The sequence below is a fragment of the Scyliorhinus torazame genome, chromosome 7 (assembly GCF_047496885.1).
Source record: "Scyliorhinus torazame isolate Kashiwa2021f chromosome 7, sScyTor2.1, whole genome shotgun sequence".
NCBI lineage: Eukaryota > Metazoa > Chordata > Chondrichthyes > Carcharhiniformes > Scyliorhinidae > Scyliorhinus > Scyliorhinus torazame.
The window spans coordinates 188,562,249-188,586,088 of record NC_092713.1 but is presented as its reverse complement, the minus strand read 5'-3'; the positions used below and the strand labels follow the sequence as shown (position 1 = coordinate 188,586,088).

At 46.7% G+C, this 23,840-nt stretch overlaps 1 protein-coding gene across 2 annotated transcripts in view; it reads right to left on the bottom strand.

Moving 5' to 3' along the window:
• LOC140426748 (serine/threonine-protein phosphatase 2A 55 kDa regulatory subunit B beta isoform) overlaps positions 1-23,840 on the bottom strand; it is an 892,336-nt gene that overhangs the window by 702,384 nt on the left and 166,112 nt on the right. The window contains exon 1 of one of the 2 annotated variants that reach the window (XM_072511887.1): positions 3,738-4,361. The exons of the other annotated variant lie outside the window; for it this stretch is intronic. Coding sequence (XP_072367988.1) covers positions 3,738-3,816 — 79 coding nt within the window. The 5' untranslated portion in view covers positions 3,817-4,361. Of the gene's footprint in view, positions 1-3,737; positions 4,362-23,840 lie in introns of those variants that run through there. 2 annotated transcript variants of the gene reach the window in all.

Sequence of the window (23,840 nt, the reverse complement as noted above, 5' to 3'; positions counted from 1 at the left end):
ATTAAGATGGACATGGCCCAGGGGTGGGGATGGGAGAAAGAGAGAGAGAGAGAAACAAACGTCTCAAAAATCATTATGCTACAGGAGACCTACTTGAGACAAAAATGCCTATTGTACTCAAACTGCTCATCTCAACAGGTCCTAGTCTTCCTGAGGGCAATAGATTTGCAGCTGGTCATAGAATCATAGATTCTATAGTTTGCAACATCATAGAATCCCTACAGTGCAGAAGGAGGCCATTCAACCCATCAGGCCTGCACCTACCTCCGAAAGAGGACCATACCGAGGCCTACTCCTCCACCCTAACCAGTAAGCCCACCTAACCTTTGGACACTAAGGGGCAATTCAGCATTGTCAATCCACCTAACCTGCACATCTTTGGACTCCAGAAGGAAACTGGAGGACCCGTAGAAAACCCACGCAGACACAGGGAGAATATGCAAACTCCATACAGCCACCCAAGGTCAGAATCAAACCCGGGTCCTGGTGCTGTTAGGCAGCAGTGCTAACCATTGTGCCATGATTTGGCCATTTTGTTCTGGCAACAGTCATAGCCAATCTATGTTTGCAAACTTGGGGTTCTATCGGACTCCGAGATGAGCTTCTGATCCCAAATCGTCTCCGTTACCAACTTCCCAGTTCCACCTCTCTCATATTCACCATCTCTGCCTCTGCCTCAGTTCAACTATATTGAAACCCTCATCCATGCCTTTGTTACTAGACTCAACTATTCTAATGTTCTCCTGGCCAGTCTCACGCCTGTGAACCATCATGAAACTTGAACTCATTCAAAGCTCTGCTGCCCATTTCTTAACTTACACCAAGGTCCATTCAAGCAGCAACCCTGTGTTCACTCACCTAATCGGCTCCAACTACAGTAATGCCTCAATTTTAAAATTCGCAGCCTCGTCTCTAACTCCCTCCATTTCCACGCCAGCCCCCCCTCCCCAGCTCCCCCCCCCCCCCTCCCCGGACGCCCCCTGTCTCTGCAATGTCCCCCAGCCCACAAATGGCAAAAATCTCTGCACTTCCAATCCTGGCCTCTTGTACAGCCCTGACTCTTCATAGTTCTACCAGTCACCCAGCTGAACCTTTCCTCTGCTAGAACCCTAACCCCAGCAATTCTTTCACTAAACCTCTTCTCAAAGACTCTTCTTTAAATAAACCTCTTTAACCTGGCATAAATATACTTGCCATTTATTCTGGCATAACCCGACCGAGAATGCACCTTCATTGTCTTGTGGCTCAAAAAGCCAAAGTCCAAAATGAATGGCAGAAGCACAAATGAGCAGTTAAGAGTTTTCAACTTAAAATGTTTTTAAAAATGATTTTAAACAAAAATGGGAAAAAGTGAAGATGGGAAACACAGTTGTTTCAATTTTTTCTGATTTATAAGTACTATTTTTTCCAGAAATGAAATGACTGAATATTGGGAACGGTTTTACAAATTTTATGAAATAGAGATCGATAGATTTCTGCGAGACAAAGTTATAGAATGATATGGAGCAAAGACTTATGAGTTACAGTACATAACAATTATGATTTCACTGAATAGAAGTACAGGAAGCTGATTGGCCTCCACCTGCTTCTATGTTACTGTAATCGTCAAATGTGAACTGAAATCTGGCTGCCACAGAAAGACAACTTCTGAGATTTGCCTGCAGCCTATGGAGTGAAAGATGCTGGAGTCTCACAGTGTATGCACTGGCGTATTAAAAAGTAGCCGACACAGAGAACAATTGTTGCTGGCATTCTAAAGGGTTAAGATTCTAAACACGGCTTCAAGCATCCGGAACTGAGCATTGTAATTATTAGGAGTGAGCACAGCAGGCGGTGAAGGGCCATGCTTTAGACTGAGCAGCTTAAATACTGAAGGTTGGCAATTTCCACATGAACAAAAACAGTGAGACGGGCCAACCCAATTTAAAATGCCTCAAGTTCAGCAGGTCTGATCATCCAGTTATAATTGAGACACAAATTAATTTAAGCAGGTTTTGCACAAATTGCAAAATATCCATTTTCACAATGCATGCAAAAAAAGCTTTCACTTCCCACTAATGCCAAACCACACTTTATCCAACATTCTCTGGTTGTCATCTTGTTAATATGCTTCAACACAAGAATTGTGTGTGCCTGGCTGTATATGTGTGTGTGTATAAACACAGCAGCAATACTGCAGACCCCACCTTATCAATTTGGGTGGAGAGTTTCACAGTAGCATACTGCTGCACTGTAGAAATCTGCCGTAGCCTTGGCACTGAAAAGTCATATTACATGCTTTTCATTAGTCGTGACCCAAATAGGCACCGCATGAGAAAAGGCACAATCCATTTGAGAATCTGAAACAGAGCGTGAATCAGCATTCTACTGACAAACTGAAACAAACACTTTGTTACACATTTCCCATTGGAAAATAATGAGAATTCCAGGCCTTAAAAATCACATTGAAAGCTCTCCTTCGTCCAACCTCACTGTCAAATAACTGAACACCCAATTGCTTCACAAGAACCTATCTTATAAATGTAATCTACAGCAGTTTCTGGTCAAAAGAGCACGAAGGGAGTTTCAAAGAATCTACCATAATCGCAGTATTTCTAGCAACGTCGGTTTATCCGTCTGCTGGACGCCACATACAAAAATGTGTACAATGTTTCAGTGTTTTGCACTAGACTGTAGAAATTCTATCAGTCATCATATTGTTACAACAAACACACCATGCAATTGAGGAATTATAGCAGCATTAGGCTCGTCCAGCTTCTGTGCACCAAACTAGAGTAAGTTTGATCAGAAGTGATCTGGTGAGTGAAGTAAGGTGCTTTACAAAGTCCTGACCCAGATATATAACAGCAATAGGAGGTGATTGTGTAGTGGTATTATCACTGGACTAGTAATCCAGAGAACCAGGGCCTTTGGAAACCTTGGTTCGAATCCCACCAGAGCAGATAAAAATCTGTAACTAAAAATCATGAAACCACCATCGTAAAAACCCATCTGTAGTTCACTAATGTCCTTTAGAGAGGGAAATCTGCTATATTTACCAGATTGACTTCAGATCCACAACAATGTGGGTTGACTTTTATTTTAAATGCCCTCTGAAATGGCCGAGCAAACCATTTAGTACAATAGCAGTAAATGCTGCCTTAGCTGGTGACGCCCACATCCCCTGAAGAAAAAGTCAACAGCACATTTCAAAAGAGCAGCACTCAAAATATAGAAGTAAACATTGAAAGCAAATTACATCAGACTTTTAAAAAAAATAATCTTCTTAAACACCAGTCGGAGAGACTGGCTACACAAACTACTATAGTAGTACACATCCAGCTGCTCAATAGCTCATCCTTGCTTTCTACATCAATATTTAATGTGTTTTCTATCATTCTTCTTTATAATTCATTAGTTATGCTCTCCAGTCTGAACTGTATACGAGCAGCATGATACTACTAAATATACTGCAATTGGCCAAACTAATTAAACTGTTTTAAGAGTCGCTACATGCAGTCATGAGACTTAAAAAATACATTATTTGCTAACAGTGGCACCTTAATTAATATGACACAATCTTGGAACTTTGCATATTGAAGAATTTAAAGTGCTTTGTGCACCTCTACAGGGCTTTATTAACAACTAAAATATTTTACTACTGATAAGGGCTGCAGCAAGATATGTCAGTTAAAAACAATCTTTGTTCCCCCCCCCCCCCCCCCCCCCCACCACCCTTCCGCCCTTTCATATACTACCTTCTGTGTAGCAGCTTGACGAGAAGATTGTACTGGGAGGTCTGAAGATGTAAGGCAGATACCGAGAGAAGCATTTCATCTTCCAAAAGACAAAATAAAGAGCAGCCTCTTCAGTCCACGTGGATGACACTTCTCATTCTCCCCCACGTAAGATGCGGATTTATTCCCTCACAACTCGGCTGGGCTGATGGAGGTGTACACTGGTCATGGCTTGGTGTACACAGATTCACCATGCTTGCCTCTTCACACACCAGCGGGCATAGCCTTGCATTTCGGTAGGAATGCTATACAAATCCCAAGGCACCCAGGATGCTGAAATCATTGGCCGTTGTCCACCAGATCAGGAAATGCTGACTAAGAGCACCATCAAACACTCCAAGCAATGCTGCCAAAACTCACCCCCGTGTCACAGGAACTGCAAGTTAGTAGCAGCCAAGTCAATATTTAGTCTCGTCTGAATCAACGAAATAAAATGTAGCAGAAGCAGATTTTTGTTTGCCAAAATAAATACGCCAAAAGCTTTAATCTTCAGGTGAAGTTAAAAAATAACCTTTAAGAAATTCACTGTCTGGAACCCTAAGCGTTTGTATGCAGTATAATCGAGACGTTTATAGACATCTCCCTTCTCCAATTTCAAACCACGCAGTCTGCAAGTCTTGCTGAAGCCTGCTCCCATTAATCTAAGCAGTCACGTTAGAGGCTGTACAGTAGGGGAACCTTGCAACCAATTATCAGCACCTTACGTAGCAGTGAAAAAAGCAGTCCTGCTCTCCTGACAGCAATGCCAGCATTCACTCTTCAACCTCCTTGAGAAACAATCGAAGAACACATTACAGCTCGTATCTGTGTTTAAAATATCGCCTCAACAATAACAGCTTGCATTCATATAGCACCTTAAACGTAGGAAAACGTCTCAAGGGGCTTTAGGAGAATGTTATCAGCCAAATATTTTACACTGAGCCGCAATGAAAAAATAGGGTAGGTGACCAAAAGCTTGGTCATGTTTTCAGATGGAGAGACAAGCAAAGAGTGTTAGGGAGAAAATAGCAGAATTATCAAGGTTGCCCCGGGCAGCAAGACATAAACAGAACATATTGTCCTACTGAGAGGACATTGCATGAACTGTAATGGTTTTGTGACTGCTGTTGCTTCATGTTCTGCCAAGCGAAGATCTAAGAATATGGGACTGTTTTGAGTCAATGACCTGAGATCGGAGGCACCAGGAGCTGTCAAGTTTCTAGCTGGCATTTTCAATTAACCAATCAATCAAAATGGTGACTAGCTCGAAGAAATGAGATTGACAAGGATAAATAAGCACTGGCAGCGATCAATGTTTGAGAATCACAATCTGTAAAATCAAGTTTGCAAAGTGTTAACAGGGAAACAAACTGATTTTGTACGTAAGAAACTCATTATTCAGTTGAGGTTCATTTACAGCATTGGGCTTTGAACCTGGAGTGCGTGATGTTATATTAATTGTGGCTCGCTGTGCAGAACTAATGTTAGGAGCAGCATGGAATTCTCTAATTTTTAAAAAGCTATTCACTTGTGGGTGTCATTGGCAGAGCTAGCATTCGTTGCCCATGCTGAATTGCCCTTGAGAAGGTCGTGGCAAAGTGACTTCTTGAACCACTGCAGTCCATGTGGTATAGGTATGCCGATAGGGAAGGAGTTCTAGGATTTTGACCCAGTGACAGTGAAGTAACGGTGATATTGTTCCAAATCAGGATAGTGCATGGCTTAGAGGAGAACTTGCAAGTGGTGATATTCTCATCTGTCTGCTGGTGGTAGAGGTCTCGGGTTTGGAAGGTGCTGTCAAAGGAGCCTTGGTGAGTTGCTGCAGTACATCTTGTAAATCAGTGTTTTTCACACTTTGTTTCCCGGGACCCACTTTTACCAACTGACCTTCGGGACCTATGCCGGCAGACCTTCGCAACGCACCATTTTCTCTTACCTTTAATGTGACACGTGAACCTGTTTGGTCCTCACGATCTCACTCCAATCAGGTTCACAGGAGGAGAGGGCTATGTGCGTATCAGGTGCAGAGTTCAGCCGGTTCCTTTGTGCGGTCTTCATCTTTGTGAGGACAGAAAATCCAATCTCACCCATGTAGGTCGTTGCGAAGGGCGAAAGCAACAAAATGCTTGTCTTACTCACCACTGGATACTCCTCAGAGATGCTACCCAAGAATGCTGACAGCCTCATTGACTTGTGGCATGTTTATAATGTGCTGTCACAAGTAAGATGTAGAAGTTCAGTCTCTTCATTTGGCGTCCGCTGTAAGTAATAATTGATTCTGGGGTCTCAAACTCAAAAGGATTTTTCATCCGCCGCTTCTCTCTCAAAATCTGAAACTTCTCCTCTGGAAGGTAACGCCAAAGCTGTTGATCAGCGCATCCAGATGAGACTGAATATGGCTTGCCAGTCTATTGCCAGTTCCCTTACTAATACTAAAACTAACTGTTTTCTTCGATGCATCATAGCAATGTGGGGAACATTAGTAGTTTGGCTTTGTACTCGCACTTGCCAAACTTTCAATGCCTTTTGGAAAGCATCTATTTCTTCACAGTGCCGAAATTAATCATCATCCTTCCCATGCAATTTGAGGTTCAGTTCATTTAGAATTAAAAAGATGTCTGCAAGGTAAGACAGAGTTAGCATCCAATTTTCATCACCAAACAAATAGGCCAGAGGGGACGATTTCTCAAGGAGGATTTGATACCTCAGTTGCTAAACTCTGAAAAGCACCCGACCCTTGACAGCCAACATACTTCTGTGTGGCACAATAACTGTGTGCTCAGCCCCCATATCAGAACATAAAGTCTCAAAAAGAGGCTGGTATTGAGTGCGCTGCTTTTAATGAAATTCACAACTTTTACAATTCCTTTCAACACCACTTCAAGATTGGATGGAATTCCTTCAATGCCAATGCTTCATGGTGAATATTATAATGATTCCAAACAACATCCTGACCAGCTGCCTCCTTAATCCTTATTATAACTCCACTGTTTTTCCCAGTCATGTTGGCTGTCCTCTGCAATGAACCCAGTCGAATCTTCACTTTCCAACCATGTAACTATTCAATGTTCCATAAATCTCTATGCCGTGTTGGTTGGTAATGTCAGGCAACACAGCAAATCCTCAACAAATCCATTGTGCCAAACATACTGAAGTAGGCCATTTTCCAAGACCATATTTTTATCTCATCTCATCAAACATTCTTCATTTATGAAACTGTTTTATTGGACTGATTGGCACCGTTTAACATTTATTGGACTGTTTTATTGGACTGATTGGCACCGTTTATAATATAATGTGCCCACAATGCAGAAGGGGACACCCGGATGGACATTCGTTTAAATCCCCTTCTGCACTGATGGAAGACACTTGTTCTGCCCAGCAATAGCACAAAGCTGCATCTTAAAACGGCCCCATGGCCAGGAGATCGGGATATCTGCGAGTCAAGACCCTGGCAGTGGGATATATGGCACAACTGTATTGCAAAGACTTATAAAAGAATGAAATAATATATGAATAAAATGGCCAAGGCAGGCAAAGAAACCAGAATAGAAGGAATAAAAGAAATGTATAGATTAGATTAGCGTCCCCCGCACACACAACAGGACAAAGATGACATTAACACCTCATCTAGCAAACACAGAAACAAAAGCATAGCACAGCCACAGGCATCGGAGGTCGATTTAGTTAAGGAGACACATCAGGGTGATAATGGGAAACACATTAGAGAAGGGAAGGACACCGGAGCAAGCACAGATAATCTCATCAACACGAACACACTCCATACAGATGCAAATTGACAAGGGAGGGACACCAGAGCGAGCACAGATAATCTCATCAACACGGACACACACCATACAGATGCAAATTGACAAAGATGCATATTCTCAGTTTAAACGTGTCTGAGAGATCTAAATCAAAACTACCCTTTAACTATTATGTATGAGCAAATGTTCCCGCTCGAATTTGGATTCCTATAAAAATCCAGAGCGAATGTGTAATTGTTAAGATCAACGTGGACCAAGCCACTGTTTCTGAGCTGGCTGCGTGGGTCTCCCTGAAGGCTTAAGTAATTGTACAATAAAGAACAACGCTTTGAACCTTGCCTTGAGACGCGGCCTCTTGACTGCACTGGTACAAGGGATTTTTCTCTACAACAATACCTAACGTAAACTAGCAAGGTTGCACAATCTGAAACGTCTGTACTTTCATCCAGTTGTATTGAGAACTCCTGTGCCGAGTTTAAACAAAAAAAAAAAAACTGGGCTTCTAAATTCACAACAATATCTCAAATTCGGCGCGCCACTAAGTGAGATGCATTTCCGTTTTTCAGCTAACCTCTCATCTAGGACCGTACAAACTATGTCTGTTGCTGCAGGGAGAATTAATCTCTCTGTTAGAATGTGGGGCATTTTATCTTTAGCAACACAGTAAACTACCAAGTGAAAGACTAATTGTGCTTTGTCACCCAGTGTAGCATTTCTGCTAAGGATTTCAACTGTCGATTTAAGCTCTCGCTGCATCCTTCGAAATAAATCAGAAGTTTGTCCTCGAACTCACCATACTTAAGTCTTAAAATGCTTTTGAAGTTTTAAGGGTATGAAACTTTTATTTTCCATGCATTTGCATATAACACACAAGGGCTTTGCATCCTGATTTGCATTGGCACAATTAATAAAGCCATACCTCAAGAAATTATCTTTGTACTGCATTGTTCCTGATTTCATTTTCTTCTTAATGGTTTGTTCACCAGACGCCCTGGAGCTCACACCAGCACTGCTTTGACCTGCTGTGGACGAGCCCGAGAAGCTCACACCACCACTGCTTTGTCCTGCCGTGGACTCTCCTGTGCAGCTCTCTCCAGCAGATTTAGTTGCGAGATCCTGGCCCGTTTGTGTCTCTGGCCTTCTCTTCCTTATTATGAAACGTCCATTTTCAATTCTTCAGTCCTGTTGCTTGCTTGCTGGCAGCTACAAAATGGAGGAATCTCTTCTCCGTGATTTCACCCCCAAAGCACTGACATACAGGGTGCGTGATGTCAGTGTACTGTTCTCTGCCGTGATTCGGGCGGGAAGACTCCATCATTTAAAACCAAATCTGGTCCTGGGACAGCGCATTGACATCAGGAGATGGTGGTCTGCCCCGCTGGGCTCCGGCCTGCGCACTGCCAGATCTGGCTGAGGGGGCATGCGTGGGACAGCCAGCATTCTTGAAAGCCGGTCACGGCCGACATTTTTAAAAGCCAGTCAAGGCCGTTGGGTGCTTCTCCCATAATCAGGAATATTGCGACCGATCACTCCTCGACCCTCTGAACACCTGCTCGCAACCCACCCGCAGTTGCGACCCTGAGTTTGAAAAACCCTGTTGTAGATAGTACACACTGCTGCCAGTGAATGTTCAAAGCGGCTGGATAGAATTCCCTCCCTCTACTCCTACACCTTTCCTTTTTTAAGATGCTTCCTAAAACTACCTTTTTGACCAAACCTTTGCTCAGCTGATCTAATATTTCCTTATGTGGTGCAAAGTAAAATTTTGTTTCATAATGCTCCAGTGAAGTGTTTTGGGACATTTAGTAGTGCAATATGAATGTAGTTTGATGTTTTTCTTGATTTACATCAAGCACTTCGATTTACAGAACATTCACCTGTACACACGGTATTCCTCATTCCTCAAGCTGTGCACTCCTTCACATTCTGTATGGTGGATAATAGGCTGGAATTTAAAATACATTTAAGGCAAGAACAAGTTGAGTGCAGTCTGTGGAAGGCAGTTGACATGGAAGAATGAATAAATAAGCTGGAGTGTTGCTTGAACAGGAGGCACATATGCAGAATTCTAGCCCAAACAAAAGGTGCACCTTAGGATAGGATGAATTGTGTATGATGTGAAAATGAAACTTTTGTAGCTGATATATCTCAAAGGTTTATTCTTTGTCACAGTGCACAATGAATTTAACTCAGCTTCATTTACAGAAAACAGCTTATTTTGATGCAGATGTTAACAAGATGTTTTGTCCAAGCCAAGTTTCCAAGGATATGGCCAAACAATTCAATTACAGACATATTGTTAACGTGCTCATTTTTGTTTGATTGGCAGCTCTTTCGAATTCAACACTTATCTAAATTTATTTAATTGGTCCAAGTTATCTTCGGGCAAGGTTATCTGAGCCGAATTATCTTAAATAAATCCATTGAAAGCTTTCAAAGAATGATAGCACCCATGGATATGGCAAAAAGAGAGTAACCACATAAGAATATATGGTTTGGCATAGCAATACCAATCCTTTCAGGTAGGTAGGAGAGAATCTCACTGGGCTGGTCATTATTTTCAGAACATGTCAGGTTATTTTCAAAATCTGTCTGTAAAGAAAAATGGCAATTGTATTTTGTCAGTTTTATGGTGGAGCAGGCAGTCCCTTTGGATCTCATGCAGCTTTCTACCAATCCAGTTTGATGGGTTCAGAGATGACCAATAAGTCAAATGCATGATCTGCAGACTCTGCCACATGTAGGGCAGATAGCGCTTTAAGGATTGGGGAAGATGAGGGGCAGGATTCTCCGACCCCCCCCGCTGGGTCAGAGAATCGCCGGGAGATGGCGTGAATCCCGCCCCCGCCGGTTGCCGAATTCTCCGGCACCAGATATTCGGCGGGGGCGGGAATCGCGCCGCGCCGGTCGGCAGGCCCGCCCCCCCCCCCCCCCGGCGATTCTCCGGTCCACGATTGGCCGAAGTCCCGCTGCTGGAATGCCTGTCCCGCCGGCGAGAATCAAACCACCTCTCTTACTGGCGGGACTAGACGGCGCGGGCGGGCTCCGGGGTCCTGGGGGGGGGGGGGGGGGGGGGCGCGGGGCGATCTGGCCCCAGGGGGTGCCCCCACGGTGGCCTGGCCCGCAATCGGGGCCCACCGATCCGCGGGAGGGCCTGTGCCCTGCAGCACTCTTTTCCCTCCGCCTTGGCCACAGCCTCCACGATGGGCAACACATAAGAGACACCCCCCTGCGCATGCGCGGGGATAACGTCAGTGGCCGCTGACGCTCCCGCGCATGCGTGGACTTCCGCCGCCCGGCGAAGTCCTTTCGGCCCCAGCTGGCGTGACGCCAAAGGCCTTCCACCCCAGCCGGTGAAGCGGAAACCACTCCGACACGGGCCTAGCCCCTCACGGTGAGTGCTTGGCCCCTCTCTTACCTTTGGGGTGGCCCAGCGCCGGAGTGGTTCACGCCACTCCATCCCGCCGGGACCCCCCGCCCCGCCGGGTAGGGGAGGATCCCGGCCGAGGTGTTTGCAGGTTATGCACTCTGCGTTCCCAACAAAGTCTCTCAACATGTTCAGTGCCTTCACAAATAAAATTCTCCATTTTGGTCGCTCTCAAGCCAGGGACATCACGAGTCGGTGGAGATATTTGATGTTCTCAGGGATACTTTCGAGGACATAACTAAAGCGTTTCTGCTGTCCCTCTGGGAGTCTCCTGCCACAACTGAGTTCTGAGGGAATTGCTGAGGGAATCTGGTGCCAAGTTAATGGATGACATGTCCTGCCCAGCAGAGTTGATTCGGAGTGATTGCCGCCCAGATGCTGAGCATGTTACCTAGAGTGAGGAAACTACCTTTGGACTGCCTTTCTTACCACCAGATTTGGAGGCTCTTGGGAAGGCACCATTGGTGATACTTCTTCAATGCTTTGAGGTGGCTGCAGTACGTTGTCTGTTGCTTGCTTGCTGGCAGAGTGCAGGGAATCACTGCTGCCCAGTAAACCATTGTGATCTCGGGTCTGGGGTCCTGGCCTTCAAATACTCTTTTCCTCAGTCAAGCTAGCACATTGGAGTCGATGATGAATTTTGTAGTCTATGTGAGCTTTCGCGAGAAGAGGCTCACAGGATATGGAAAATCTTCCATATTTTCCAGGATCTTGCCATTGATCTTAAATCGACAGGGACATATGTTATGCTTTGCGAGCTGGGTGGAAGAAGACCTTCTATTTATGGGCGTTTAGTGAAAGGCCCATTTTCTCCTATGCTTTGGAGAAGGAATTGATAATGACCTGAAGCTTGGTTCTGAATGAGCGCACACGCGCATTATTTGCATATTGAAGCTCAATAACTGAGGTTGGAGTGATTTTAGTTTTGGATTAAAGGTGGCATACGTTGAACAGTTCCTCATCAGTTCCTTCGATTATCTCCAAGCCAACTTCTGGTGGCAGCCATAGAGTGTGTGGCCGCACATTTGGTGGCTCCCGTTCAGTGTGGGTTTGTTTCTGTCCTACCCCACCCAAATTATGTGCTGTTTGAGGGTAAAAGGTACATGATTGCCAGGGATGGTAATATTCCTCTGGTGAGGTTGGTATATGGATCAGTGGACGAGGAGCGCCACAAGGAAGAGAGAGCAGTTGGATCAGGAAAGTTTTCATGGTGCTACACAGGTGAAGATGGCAGAGAGCAAGGGGCCAGAGCTGCTTGCCCAGTGGTCGAGGGAGCAGCTGGTGGAATCCCCAAATGGTAAATTCCAGCAGTAGAGGAAAGAAGCCTCAGAGGATTTGGCCGAGGTGGTGGAGCTGCTTAGGGCGGCGATCGAGCGGACGAAGCAGAGACAGGAGGCTCAAGGCCTGCCAATCCAGAAGGTGGAGGACTCGATGGTGGAGCTTGAGGATTGGCTAACCTCGCTGGAGGCGGTGATGGGGGTGGTGATGAATAGCCAGAAGAGGCTGAGAGAGAAGCTGAAGGAACTTGATAACCATTCCAGGAGGCAAAACTTGAGGGTCGTTGGGATGCCCAAAGGCATTGAAGGTGCGGAGGCCACCAGGTTTGTGGCGAGCATGTTGGAGAAGCTGATGGGGAGGGGGCCTTTAACCGGACCCTCAAGGTGGATTGGGCGCACAGAGCATTGAGGAGGAGGCCACAGCTGGGGGAGCCTTCGAGGGCGATGGTGGTGAGGCTGCATCGGTTCATAGATAAAGAGAGGATCTTGAGGTGGGAGAGGCAGACCAAGGAGTGGTCCTACTGACAGAGGAGTGAGCTGCGGATTTACCAGGGCCTGGGTACGGAGCTGGCCAATCGGAGGGCCGGGTATAATCGGATAAAGGCCAGCTCTACATAAAAGGGGGTGAAGTTCGGTGTTTTGTACCCTGGTCCCTCGTGGGCGACGCATCAAAAGCAGGAATTTTATTTAGTCTTGCCATTGGAGACAAAGGACTTTATGAGGGACCATGGACTGGGAGTGTGAGGACATTCAACTTTGAAGAGTTCTGTGTAAATTCTGGGGCTTATTGGGTGGGTTGATTGAGGCAGGGTATGAAGGGGGAGCGGTGATGGTGAATGTGCATTCTGCTTCTCTTTGTTTGTTGATTCTTTGCGGGGGGGGGATGGGTGGACTGTGAGGGTGAGGGAAAGTCCGAGGCCTTGGGTGGGGGCCACCATGCTGGCTGGGCAGGCTAGTTAGCGGGAGTGAAGTGGGGGGGGTTGTCAGGACGAAGGTATGGCAGAGGGGGATCAGGTTGGCTCTTTGTTTCGGTGTGTGAAGGTGAAGAGGGAGGGGAAGGTTTGCTGACATGGGCATGGTGGGTATGGCACTGTTGGAAAGGGAGATGGCGGCGGTCATCTGGAGGCGGGCCTGGAGAAGCGCGGGCCGGGGCCTGGCTTAGAAAGGGGTGTGGTTGATCGACCGGGGGGGGGGGGCCTGACCAGGCTGGTCACATGGAACCTGCGGGGGTTGAATAGGCTGGTTAAATGGTTGCGTGTTTTCACACATTTGAGGAGCTTGAAGGCAGATGTTGTGCTCTTGCTGGAGACACCCCTGAAGTTGGGATATCAGACGAGGCTGAGGAATGGATGGGTGGGGCAGGTGTTCCACTCTGGGTTAGACATGAAGATGAGGGGGCTGACGGTGTTGGGTAATAACAGAGTGGCTTTTGAGGTGGGGAGCGATGTGGCCGATCCGGGAAATAGCTTTGTGATAGTCAGAGGGAAGTTGGAGGGAATGGGGTGGTCAAGGTGAATGTTTATACCCCGAATTAGGATGACATGGACTTTGTGGCAGGTGTTACGGAGGATCCCGGACCTGAACAAGCATCGGCTGGTTATGGGGGGCCGATTTCAATACAGTCTTCGATCCAAATTTGGATCTCGGGAGATGAGGGAGTTCATGGAGCGCATGGGGAGAGAGGACCCATGGAGCTTTGGGAGGCCAAGGGCAAAGGAGTTCTCGGACTTCTCTCATGTGCACCGGGTGTACTCCCGGAATGACTTTTTTGTGATGGATAAGGCGTTGCTGTGGGGGTGGCCGACTCGGAGTTGTCGGCGGTTGTGGTTTCTGACCACACGGCACACTGAGTGTATTTGTAGGTGGTTCTGGGGCGGTCCAACAGCCGCAGTGGAGTTTAGATGAGGGGCTGTTGGCGGTTAAAGGACTGCACGAGCAGGTGAGGGCTGCCATTCGGGGTTATGTGGAGTTAAACGACACGGCCGCCACGCTGTGGGAGGCACTTAAGGCGGTAGTTAAGGGTGAATTTATTTTGATCCGGTGCATATGGAGAGGATAGAACGAGAGGAGAGGGCAAGGCTGGTAGAAGAGATTCTGAGGGTGGATCAGAGGTACTTGGTGAAGCCAGAGGAAAGGTTGCTGAAGGACAGGCAGAGGCTCCAGATGGAGTTCGGGTTAGTGTCCACGGGGGAAGTTGCAGAGGGCTAGTGAATGAGTATAGGGAAAAGACGAGTAGGGTGGTGGCCCATCAGTGGCAGGGTGAGGAATGAGAGAGGTAAGGTGGTGATGGACCCAGAGGGAGTGAATGGGGTATGTGAGGCCTTCTACAGGAGGCTGTATGAGTTGGAGCCCTTCCTGGAGGGGGAGGGGATGAGACAGTTCCTGGTTGGGTTGGAGTTCCCCAAGGTGGAGGGAGAGGGACGGCGTGGGTGCGATGCAGGCAGATAAGGCCCAGGAGCCGGACGAGTTCCCAGTAGAGTTTTATGAGAGGTTTGGTGCAGAGCTGGGGCCACTGCTAATGAGGACCTACATTGAGACGAGAGATAGGGGGGGCTCCCTCCACATTGTCACAGGCTTCCATCTCCCTGATTTTGAAATCAGGTGGGGGGGGGGGGGGAAGTGTTGTGGCCGACCGAGGGCGGGGGGGGGGGGGGGGGGGGGGGTAGATATGCGATAGTCAGTCGGAAGTAGAAAAAAGGGAGCAGTGTGGAGCGTACCGCCTGATACCACTGCTTAATGTCGATGGGAAGGACCAGATGGGAATTGTGAATGGAAGGCAGTGGTCGGCGAATCTGCACAGGCTGCTTAATGTAATTATGATGCCCTCAGACGGCCAGGAGGTAGAGGTAGCAGTGGCAATGGACGCGGAGAAGGCCTTTGACCAGGTGGAGTGGCCATATTTGTTGGAGGTGCTGGACTGGTTTGGGTTTGGTCAGGGTTTGTGGAGTGGGTTCGGTTGTTGTACAGGGCGCTGATGGAGAGGGTTTGGGCGAACAGGACAAGTTAAGGACACTTCGGGTTACATCGGGGGGGGAAAAGGCAGGGGTGGCCGCTTTCCGTGCTTGTCGCCTTGGTAATAGAGCCGTTGGCAATGGCACTTCGGGCCTTAAGGGGCTGGATCGGGATGGAGCTGAAAGGTGCCGAGCACAGAGTTTCGCTATGTGCGGATGGTTTGTTGTTTTACATTTTGGACCCAGTGGACAGCATTGAAAGAATCATGGAGATACTGGGGGAATTTGGCCGGTTTTCAGGGTACAAACTGAACATGCGGAAGAATAAGTTGTTCTCGATTAATGGTAGAAGGCAGGAGAGGAGGTTAGGGAAGTTTCCGTTTTCAGTATCCAGGATCCAGGTGGCGCGGAGCTGGGCCCATCTGCACAAATTGAACTTGGCATGACTGGTGGAGAGAATGAAGGTGGATTTTAAGAGGTGGGATGTGCTGCCGTTGTCACTGGTGGGGCGCGTGCAGATGGTGAAATGACATTGCTGCCCAGGTTCTTGTTCGTGTTTCAGAACCTCCCTATCTTTGTTCCCAAGTCCTCTTTCAGGAAGGTGAATAGGATAATTCCGGGGTTTGTGTGGGCGGGGAAGATCCCACGGGGGAGGCAGGTGTTCCTGGAGAGGGGGCAAGGATGGGGACTGGCTTGCCGAAAATTATTATTGGGTGACGAACGTCGCAATGATGAGGAAATGGGCGATGTAGGAGGGGTCAGTGTGGGGGTGGATGGTGGCGGCATTGTGTTGGGGGACAGGTTTGAGGGCACAGTTGTTGGCGCCCCTTCCATCTTCGCCGGTCAGGTACTCTGTACGCCCAGTGGTGTTACAGTTGTGAAGCCAGTGCAGGTAGCATTTCGGGTTGGGAGGCATGTCTTTGTGGGCGTCGATATGTGACATCATAAGTTCGTGCCGGTGGAGTTGGATGCGAGGTTCTGGGGGTGGCAGCAGGTGGGGATGGAGTACTTTAGGGACTTGTACATAGGGGGAAAGTTTGCAGGTCTGGTGGACTTGGAAAATGTACGAGTTGTCCAAAGGGAATGGTTTTAGGTACCTGCAGGTGAGAGATTTCATGAGGAGAGAGGTGCTGTCCTTCCTGGGACTGCCGCCTCCAGTGTTGCAAGATAAGTTGTTGTCAGAGGATGATATAAGGGAGGGTGTCAGATATTTACAAGAATTGATGGAGAGGGAGGGTAATCTGGTGGGAGATTGAGCACAAATGGGATGGGGGGGGGGGGCAAGACGTGGAAAGAAGCCCTTGGGAGGGTTAATGCGTCCTCAGTAAGGTTAAGCCTCATCCAGTTCAAGGTGGCGCATAGGGCCCACATGACAATTGCAAGGATGAGCCGGTTATTTGCAGGAGTGGAGAGGATAGGCATGGGCAGTGAGCAAGGGGCCTGCGAATCACATCCACATGTTTTGGGCGTGTCCAAAGCTGAAGGGGTTCTGGCAGTGGTTCTCGGGTGTTATGTCCGAGATTCTGGGTGTGAGTGTGGCTCCGAGTCTGGATGCAGCAATTTTCAGTGTGTCGGAAGATTGGGGAGTCCAGGTGGGGGAGAGGACGATGTATTGGCCTTTGCCTCCCTGATAGTCCGGGGACAGATTTTGTTGTGTTGGCGGGACTCCGAGCCACCGAAGGCGGGGGTTTGGGTGAGTGACCTGGCAGAATTCCTGTAGTTGGAGAAGGTCAAGTTCGCTTTGCGGGGATCGGAGCAGGTGTTCACCCGGAGGTGGATTCATTCATTTCTTCACGGTGGAGATTGAGGGGTCAGCGGGGGTTTGGGGGGGGGGGAGGGAGAGAAAGAGAGTTGTGGGCGGTTATGGGGATAAAATTAGGATGGCGGGGTATTGGTATCAGGGGAGGTTGGGGATTGGGGTTTCTGTTCATGTTGATGTTTTGGTCTTCTGATATTTTCTTGTATATATGTAAAAAGCCTTGAATGAAAATACTTTAAAAAAAGATCATCTCCATGACTGTAGGTAATTTGATAGAGGTGAGGAATATTTTCAGCGAGGAAAATGAAAAAGAAGGTATAACAAATGGGACAATCGTGACTGGACAGAGTGTAGGAGACATGGTCAGCAGATGGGAAAGATTCTTCAACTGCCACTGTTAAAGGCTTAGGGAAGGATTCCACCACAGCTGAAGGCACAGCCACCAAAGGTGAGGCAAAGAAAGTTGGGGACCCACAAAAGGTCAGAAGTGGAGAAATGGAGAATTCTTCGAGGGTTTGAGGACTGGAGGAGGTTACAGAGATAGGGATGATCGAGGTCATGGAGGGATTTGAACACAAGGATGCAAATTTAAAATTTAACCCAACAGATATTAGCACACAGGTGATGGACAAACATGACTAGTTGTGAATTAGGACAATGGGAAACAAGTCAAAGCATGAATGGAGTAGTCGAATTAGGAGATATCAAAAACACAAATGAGGATTTCAGCAGCAGATGGGATGAGGTAGGGCTGAAGACTGTTGAGGTGGAAGTAGACCGTCCTAGTGATTGACAGGATAAGGGTCAGAACCATAGCTCAGCGTCAAATAGAACTCCAAGGCTGCAAATAGCCTGGTTCAGCCAGGCCGAATCTAGGTTTAATCTAGGCAGATCAATTCTATTTCAATAAAGCAGTTAGTTTAAATTTCATGTTCAGAGTTTCCCTCTGAAAAATTAACTCCTTCCTTGAACATCACTTGCCAGGACAAAGACTTTAATGCAAACAGCACACTTGGTTCTTCCTTGCCAAGAAAGGCATTGGGGAGGAGGGTATTTCCCAATTGACCAGCTGTTAGGTGCAATGCTTTGTGTGGCTTGAACCAATGAGGATTCGTAAAGTCAGTCCCTGGTATGTGCCAAATTAACTATTCTCATCTGAAACTTTGGCTAATACTCTTACGCTACGGAGTCAGGAGAAACTGGGGTGCTTCTCCTTAGATCAGAGAAGGTTAAGGCAAAATTTAACAGCAGTATTCAAAATGTTGAAGGGTTTTAATAGAGTAAGGAGAAACTGGTTCCAGAGGTGGAAAGGTCAGGAACCAGTAGACACAGATTTATAGATAATTGGCAAAGCAAGACGAGGTAAAAAAGAACGATGCAGCACATTGTTACAATCTAGATTGTGGTGTCTTAAATGGTGGAAGCAGATTCAATAGTAACTTTCAAAAGAGAACTGGAATAATATTTAAAAAGGAAAACTTGAAGGGTTATATAGAAAGAGAATGGGAGTGGGTGTAATTGAAAAGCTCTTTCAAAGAGCTTTTATGTTTGGCTCCTTGTGCCCAAGCACAAGGGCCCAAACATAATAATTTCATTATTGTCACAAGTAGGCTTACACTGCAATGAAGTTACTGTGAAAATCCCCTAGTCGCCACACACCAGCGCCTGTTTGGGTACACAGAGGGAGAAGTCAGAATGTCCAATTCACCTAACAACCACGTCTTTCGGGACTTGTGGGAGGAATACCGGACACCTGGAGGAAACCCACGCAGACACAGGGAGAACGTGCAGACTACGCACAGACAGTGACCCAAGCATGGAATCGAACATGTCAAACGCTCAATAAAAATATTTTAAAGAAAGAATAATCGCGCCGATTTCCAGGCCCATCCCCGTGATTGCTGGCAACACTCCCATTGATGCATTTGGGAGGTAGTCTTCTGACTGGACACCTCTCTATCTGCCATCCAATTAAAGCAGGTGGGCGAGTTTCTGAGGCTGCCAACCCTGTCTGACAGCAGATGTGGGTGCTGCCACTGTAGGAGTGGGGCCACAAGGTTGCTGCCATCTTGAAGCACCCTCTGGTGAGGTTGGTAATTTTCAGGCCACCCATGCAGGGAGGGGAATAGGGAGGGGTACAGGGAAGGGCACCCCTCCTATTGGACGGTCTGTGTCTGCAGCTGTAGCCCATTGACCCTTGATGCTTTGGTTGGTGAGGATTTAAGAATAAGAGGCATCAGGGGCTCGCCCCCTGACCAGCCACAAGCAAGCCACATCCAGGCCCTTGTCAGGTTTTGGCCTCAGCGTGGGACCCATCCAGCTGGCCCCAATCTGCCCACAAATGGGCACTAAATTTGCTACCCGCTGCTGCCATTCAGATAGCCCTGCACATCTTTGGGTTGTGGGGGTTTTTCATAGAATTTACAGTACAGAAGGATGCCATTCAACCCTTCGAGTCTGCGCCGGCCTTGGAAAGAGCACCCTACCCAAGCCCCACACCCTATCCCCCTTTATCCCCGTAACCTAGTAATCCTACGTAACCTTTTTGAACACTAAGGGCAATTTAGAATAGCCAATCCACCTAACCTGCACACCTATGGACTGTGGGAGGAAACCAGAGGAACCCACGCACACACGGGGAGAACGTGCAGACTCCACACAGACAGTGACCCAAGCCAGGAATCGAACCTGGGACTCTGGAGCTATGAAGCAACTGTGCTAACCACCATGCTAACGTGCTGCCCATATGTTGGGGTGAAACCAACGCAGATATGCTCCACACAGCCAGTGACCCGGGTCCTCAGCACCGTAAGCAACAGTGCTAACCACCGTGCCACCCTAGTGATATATTTCCACGTTAGGATGGTTTGTGGCTTGGAGGGGAACCTGCAGGTGTTCCCATGCATATGCTGTCCCTGTCTGTCTCGGTGGCAGAGGTTATGGGTTGAGGACTAAATGAAATTAGCCATGATCACATTAAATGGCGGAGCAGGCTCGAGAAGCTGAATTACCTATCATGCTCCTAGTTCTTATGTTAATATGTTTGGAAAGTGTTGAAGCAGCCTTGGTGTGTTCCTGCAGCACGCCTTGTCCATTGGTACACACAACCGCCACTGTGCATTGGTGGCGGTGGGAGTGAATATTGAAGGTGGCGGATAGGATGCTGATTAAGCTGGCTGCTTTGTCCTAAATGATTTTGAGCTTCTTGTGTGTTGTTGGGGCTGCGGTCATTCAGGCAATTAGAGACTATTCCATCACACTCCCGACTTGTGTCTTGAGGATGGACAGATTTTGAGGAATTAAATGAGTTACTTGCTGCAGAAATCCCAGCTTCTGACCTGCTCTTGTAGCCACAATATTTGTATAGAATCGCTATGGTGTAGAAGGAGGCCATTCGGCCTTTTGTGTCTGCACCGACCCTCTGAAAGAGCATCCTACCCAAGTCCATGCCCCCACCCTATCCCTGTAACCCAACATATTCTGTTGGATGCTAAGGGGCAATTTAGCATGGCCAATCCACCTAAGCCGCACATCTTTGCACTGTGAGAGGAAACCGGAAAACCCGGAGGAAACCCAAGCAGACACGAGGTGAAAGTGAAAATTCCACACAGTCACCTAAAGCTGGAATTGAACCCAGGTCCCTGCCGGTGTGAGGCAACATTGGCTGCTCCCATTCAGTTTCTCATCAATAGGAACCCCCAGGATGTTGATAATGTGGGATTCAGCGATGATAATGCCATTGATTGTCAAGACGAGATGATTAGATTGTCTCTCGTTGGAGATGGCCATTGCCCAAAACTTGTGTGGTGAAAATACTGCTTGCCACATATCAACCTAAACATGTTCCCACCTGCACAGATCGTTGCTGGGCCTCAACTATTTACAATTTATATCAATGATTTGGATGATGGGACAAAATGTATGGATGCAAAATTTACTGCTGACACAAAGATAGGTTCAAAAGTAAGTTGTGAAGTGGACATTAGGAATCTGCAAAGGGACATGGGTTAGGTGAGTGGATGAAAATTTGGCAGACGGTATATAATGTGGGAAAATGTGAACTTGTTCACTTTGGCAGGAAGAACATTATTGAAAGATTGCAGAACACCGTACAGAGGGATCTGGGTGTCCTGATACATGAATTAGGAACAATTAGTATACGGGTGCAAGTGATTAGGAAGGCAACTGGAATGCTGTCTTTTATTTCAAGGGGACTGAAATATAAAATTAGAGATGTTTTGCGACAATTGGACACAGCATTGATGAGACCACATATAGAGTACTGTGTGCAATTTGGGTCTCCATATTTGAGAAAGGAAGTAAACGTGTTTGAAGCAGTTCAGAGAAGGTTCACTCAACTGATACCTAGGATAGGGGCAGGGATTATCTTTTGAGGTCTGTATCCACTGGAGTTTAGAAGAATTAGAAGTTATTTTATTGAAACATAACAGTTGGCAGGGTAGATACTGAAAGGACGTTTTCCCTTCTGAGTAAGACTAGAATAATGGGACACAGTTTAACAATAAGGGATCTCCCATTTAAGACAAAGGTGAGAAGTATTTTGTCTTAGAGGGCCCCGAATCTTTGGCAGTCGAGGCAGTGTCAATTGTGAAATATACCCTGATTTTTAAATCAACAGTTCGTTTTTTTAACATAATTCAGGCCTTTCCCATATTCGCCGCTGGGAAATCTCCGCACGTGTTTAGTTAGTCCTTTTTAATTCGTCAGGCTGGGAACCAGTCCTGTGCATCTGTACAGAAGGAATCTAAACAAAGAAATGAAATTGGGTGAAACTGTAGCTCAGGCGACCTGAAATGGATGCCTTTAGAAGCAAGATGTCCCAAGGAGCAGGACACCGGGAGGAAGACAAGGAGTGGTTCCAGAAGAAAGTCCCAGGCAGGGACAAAGGTCTCAAACAGGACTCAGAAGACAGTCCCAGATAAGGGACAAGAGATCAGAAACAGGTCTTAAGTAAAGTTGGGAGAAACGAGCAGAGAAATAGGCTTCAAGTTAATGCAGGGAGCAGACTTGAAGTAAAGTGGGCTCAAGAGAAGCCCCGAAGATGTGAGGAAGCAGCCAAAGGTTGGTGACTCTGTACTGAGGGCCACAGTGGAAAAGGTATCACTTTGGAGTAGTGATGGTCTGCTTGGGATGGCTGAAGATCTGAAAGTGTGCTTGGAATGTGAAGCGTGACTCCAAGAACTGAGGAAAGGAATCTCAGAAGGTGGGATTGAAACCCTGGAGGTGGATCCTTGTGAAATCATCTGAGTGGAAGCAGCGTTTAAAGAGAATTCAAAGGGGAGTTCGACAAATATGGAGTTTGGAAATCCTCATGACAAAGACAGAGGGCAGAATTTTACAGCCCCTCCTGCTGGTGGGATTGTCCCGCCGAAGACAATGGACTTTTGAATGGCTCAGCACATTTTATGGCCCACCCCTGTTGTGGTGGGACAGTAAAATTCCTCCCAGAGTTTCAGTGAGACTAGTCAGCTCACAATATAATGAATGTCTGGGTAGGTTGTTTAGAAATCCATGTAATCTGCTTGAGTCACATCATTTACTTTGGAGTATGGTATAACGGTGTTTAAAAATTCATCAGTAGACTCCTGTGAGTTTGTTCAGTAGCTTTCTTCCATGGTTTCTAAACAAAAAAAAAGGATCAATCAAGCCAGGCTCCACTCTGTGATCAGACCTGTTCAATATAAAGATCAGCTGGGATCATAACACAATGAAGATTTTTAAGGCAAAGTTAGATAGATTCTTGACTGATAAGGGAGTAGATAAGGGAGTCCAAAGTTATCAGGGATAGGCAGAATGTGGAGTTGAGGCCACAATCAGAACATTCACGATCTTATTGAATAGTGAAGCAGGCTCGTGGGGTGGAATGGCCTGCTCCTGCATCTAATTTGTATGCTCCTATGTATGCATGAATGTTGTCCAGATCTTGCTACCTATGGATTTGGTCTGCTTCAGTGCAATTAGCAATTGCAGTGCTAATAAGAGCAACATGGACTGTTGAGAAGATTCAAGGCATCAGATAACAGGCCAGATTTGTTTTAAAAAAAGCAAACCTTGAGATCAAAGCAAGGACAAGAGAAAATGGTGAAACTAAATCCAGCAGGCTGTACTTACTTTACTTAGAACAAGTCATTCTTAAAGAGATCAAGCTACAATGAATGTGCCAGAACACAAATCAGATTTCATAAGCATATGGCCTAGTTCTTTGCTTGGATACACAATTCTGTTCAGGTTGTATGGAATGCTTTATCAAGACTTCTAAAGGTCAGTACCCTCTGTGCTTTTACAGAAATAGAATAACCAAATACACTAGTTGGCATGGTATAAACAGTCCCTTATGAGCTGGCCGGCAAACTACTTGGAAACATTTGGTGAGCAGCAGAGAAATGGCCCCTGCTGTCTCCAGAGACAGCTTGCAGTCATACTGCCAGTGCTTTTACACACCAAATTAAAAAAAGGAACTTTGCAGTTATGCATTCAGATGTTTCACTGACACCAGACTGGCATCCCCAATGACTCCACTTCATGTTCCATAATCTCATCATTAAACGTTCCATCAGTTTAGATCAGTCCAACTAGTATGCATTGGGTTTATTAAAAAAACTGGCCATTGTCACATCCTTGAATGTATCCAGTTCCCCAAGGCCAGAAGCAGGAAAATGGAGAAAAATGGACCTGTGCTTAGTCGCCAGTTAATTGCCTTTGAAGTGTATGCATGGAGGAAATTCAGCAGCACCCAGCAACACCCGCACGATCTGCTAATGAGATATGGGTTAGTTAAAGGACAAACGTTGGTAACAACACCAGGAGAACGTCTTGCTCTTCCAATACAGCCATGAGAACATGATGTTGAACTGAAAAGGCACCAATAGTGCTTTGTGAAGAT